We start from the raw sequence: 2547 nt of genomic DNA on the forward strand, positions 1-2547 counted from the left end.
TAGTGAATAAGTTTTTGGCAAGGTTTTACCCCCCGCAAAGGATCAATAGGCTGAGAACTGAAGTACAGACGTTCAAACAGCAAGATGGGGAGACACTTTATGAAGCTTGGGAAAGGTTCAAAGACCTAACAAGAAGGTGTCCACCAAATATGTTTAATGAATGGGTGCAGTTGCATATCTTCTATGAAGGCTTGTCATATGAATCAAAGAAGGCAGTAGATCATTCCTCTGGGGGATCTTTGAACAAGAAGAAGACCATTGAAGAAGCCATAGATGTCATTGAAACTGTAGCTGAGAATGACTACTTCTATGCTTCCGAAAGAGGGAACACTAAGAGAGTAATGGAGCTAAACAATGTGGATGCTCTACTGGCTCAGAATAAGCTCATTACTAAGTAGTTAGCTGACCTCACCAAGAAGATGGAGAGGAACCAAGTGGCAGCAATCACCACCTCATCAACAACCCAAGAAGAAGTTGAAGAAGAGGACCTTGAGCAAGCCAACTACATTGGGAATTCACCTAGACAGAACCATGATCCATACTCCAAGACATACAACTCTGGATGGAGGAACCACCCAAACTTTGGGTGGGGGAATCAGCAAGAGCAAAGCCAGGACCAGAGACGTTACAACTCCAACAACAATGCAGCTCATCAACAATTCACACAGAGGACATATCAACACCCCCATAACAACACCTCTCATCCTTCCACCTCTAATCCCAATTTACCATCAATTGATGACAGACTCTCTAAGCTTGAAACCTTACTTGAACAAATATGCCAAGAGATTCAAGAAGATAAGGTGTTCAAAGAAGAGGTGTAAGCCAACATTAAGAACCAAGGAGAGACCATCAAGAAGCTGGAATTCCAAGTGGGATGCTTAGCGGAGAAGATTCCCAGACCTACTGATGGCTTCCCAAGTGACACGGAGAAAAACCCAAGAGGAGAAGCAAAGAAAGTAAGATGGGAAGATTGCAAAATGGTCACTACAAGTGATCAAGAGGATGAAGACGAGCAAAGCGACCTCTCCCAACAGCCTGAAAACAACTCAACAGAGGAGGAGGATAGAGATCACCAAGAACCAGAAATCTCACAACAAGAGTTGCTGAAGCTCTATGCACCATTTCCCCAACTGCTCAATGGTGCTGTGGGGAAGAGAATATACTCAAGGTTCCTAGACTTGTTTGCATCTCTGCATGTGAACATACCATTCATCAAGGCCATACAACAAATGCCTGCATTCATCAAGTACATGAAGGAACTTCTTCCTAGGAAAAGCTCACTCAAAGGAGGCCAAACTATAGTGTTAAACAAGGAATGTAGTGCCCTTATTCAACCTGAATTGCCTGCAAAAAGAAGAGACCCAGGGAGTTTTCACATCCCCTGTGCTATAGGGGAAACAATGTTTGATAGAGCACTCTGTGATTTAGGGGCAAGCATCAACTTACTGCCCCTATCCCTGGTGAAAAGGCTGCAGATCAATGAGATAATGCCCACAGATGTGGTCATCAGACTGGCTGATAAGACTCAAAAGCAAGCAATAGGAGTGGTGGAAAATGTGTTACTAAAGGTTATGAAATACTTTCTCCCAACAGACTTTGTCATCTTGGACATGGAAAAAAGTCACACTCACCCAATCATATTGGGAAGACCCTTCCTAGCTACGGCCAGAGCACTCATAGATGTGGAGAAAGGGGAGCTAATATTGAGGATCCATGATGAACGGCTCAGCTTTAATGTCTTCAAACTCTCACAAGAAGTAGACCAAGAGCACAAGGAACCAAGTAAAGATCATGATGAGATGCTGAAGGAGGAAGCAAGCACTGAAGCATACCCAACCTATCTGGAGACTCCTTTGGTTGATAAACAAGGGAAACAGCAACTACCACAGCTCAAGGAAAAGTTAGAAGAACCTAAACCTCTAGAGGCATGTGAAGACAACATCACAAATCCCTTAGAAAAAGAAGTCATCAAGAGCAAGGCAATATCAAAGGACACAAGGAAGAAGGTACCAAGCAAGTGGAGGAACAAAAAGATCCCTATGGAAGACTTCTCTCCAGGAGATAGAGTGATCTCAGCTTACTTTCCAGATATTCCCCCTAATCTCCCTACTGTACCATCTCAGTTACCTAAAGTCTTCACAATCAACAGAATTCTCTCCCTGGAACATGTAGAGATCATTGATACAACCAATGGATACAAGTCCACAGCGAGAGGGAAGGACTTCAAGCATTACCAACCACCCTGATGAGGGAGAAACGTCAAGCTAGTGACGCTAAAGAAGCGCTTCATGGGAGGCAACCCATGTTTTATATGCTTTTAGAAGACAGTAAATAAGTCAATATTTATGAATTCAAACCCAAACTTGACAAACTCTTGGTGGAATCCTTATTGTGCAGTATACAGTGAAGAACAAGTTTGGTGTTCAAAACATACCAAGAAAGCATGAATGCAACCAAGAGCATGCTAGTCTTGGAAGCTTTGAACAGAACTTTTCATCACAGTGCTCCAAACTAAGTTTGGTGTCAACCCATGGTGCCACCAAT

The 2547-nt window shown here is 43.1% G+C and overlaps 1 protein-coding gene across 1 annotated transcript; it reads left to right on the plus strand.

Moving 5' to 3' along the window:
• Nucleotides 1-980: 980 nt before the first annotated feature.
• Nucleotides 981-2249, plus strand: LOC130980966 (uncharacterized). Its single transcript, XM_057904604.1, has one exon. It carries the CDS (start codon nt 981-983, stop codon nt 2247-2249), a length of 1269 nt encoding a protein of 422 aa, XP_057760587.1.
• The last annotated feature ends 298 nt before the right edge of the window (nt 2250-2547 follow it).

This window comes from Arachis stenosperma, chromosome 5, assembly GCF_014773155.1.
Source record: "Arachis stenosperma cultivar V10309 chromosome 5, arast.V10309.gnm1.PFL2, whole genome shotgun sequence".
NCBI classification, from domain to species: Eukaryota; Viridiplantae; Streptophyta; class Magnoliopsida; order Fabales; family Fabaceae; genus Arachis; species Arachis stenosperma.

What these genes read in the sequence shown, in the direction of transcription:
- LOC130980966 (XM_057904604.1), top strand. Translation starts at nt 981, where the DNA reads ATGGTCACTACAAGTGATCAAGAGGATGAAGACGAGCAAAGCGACCTC.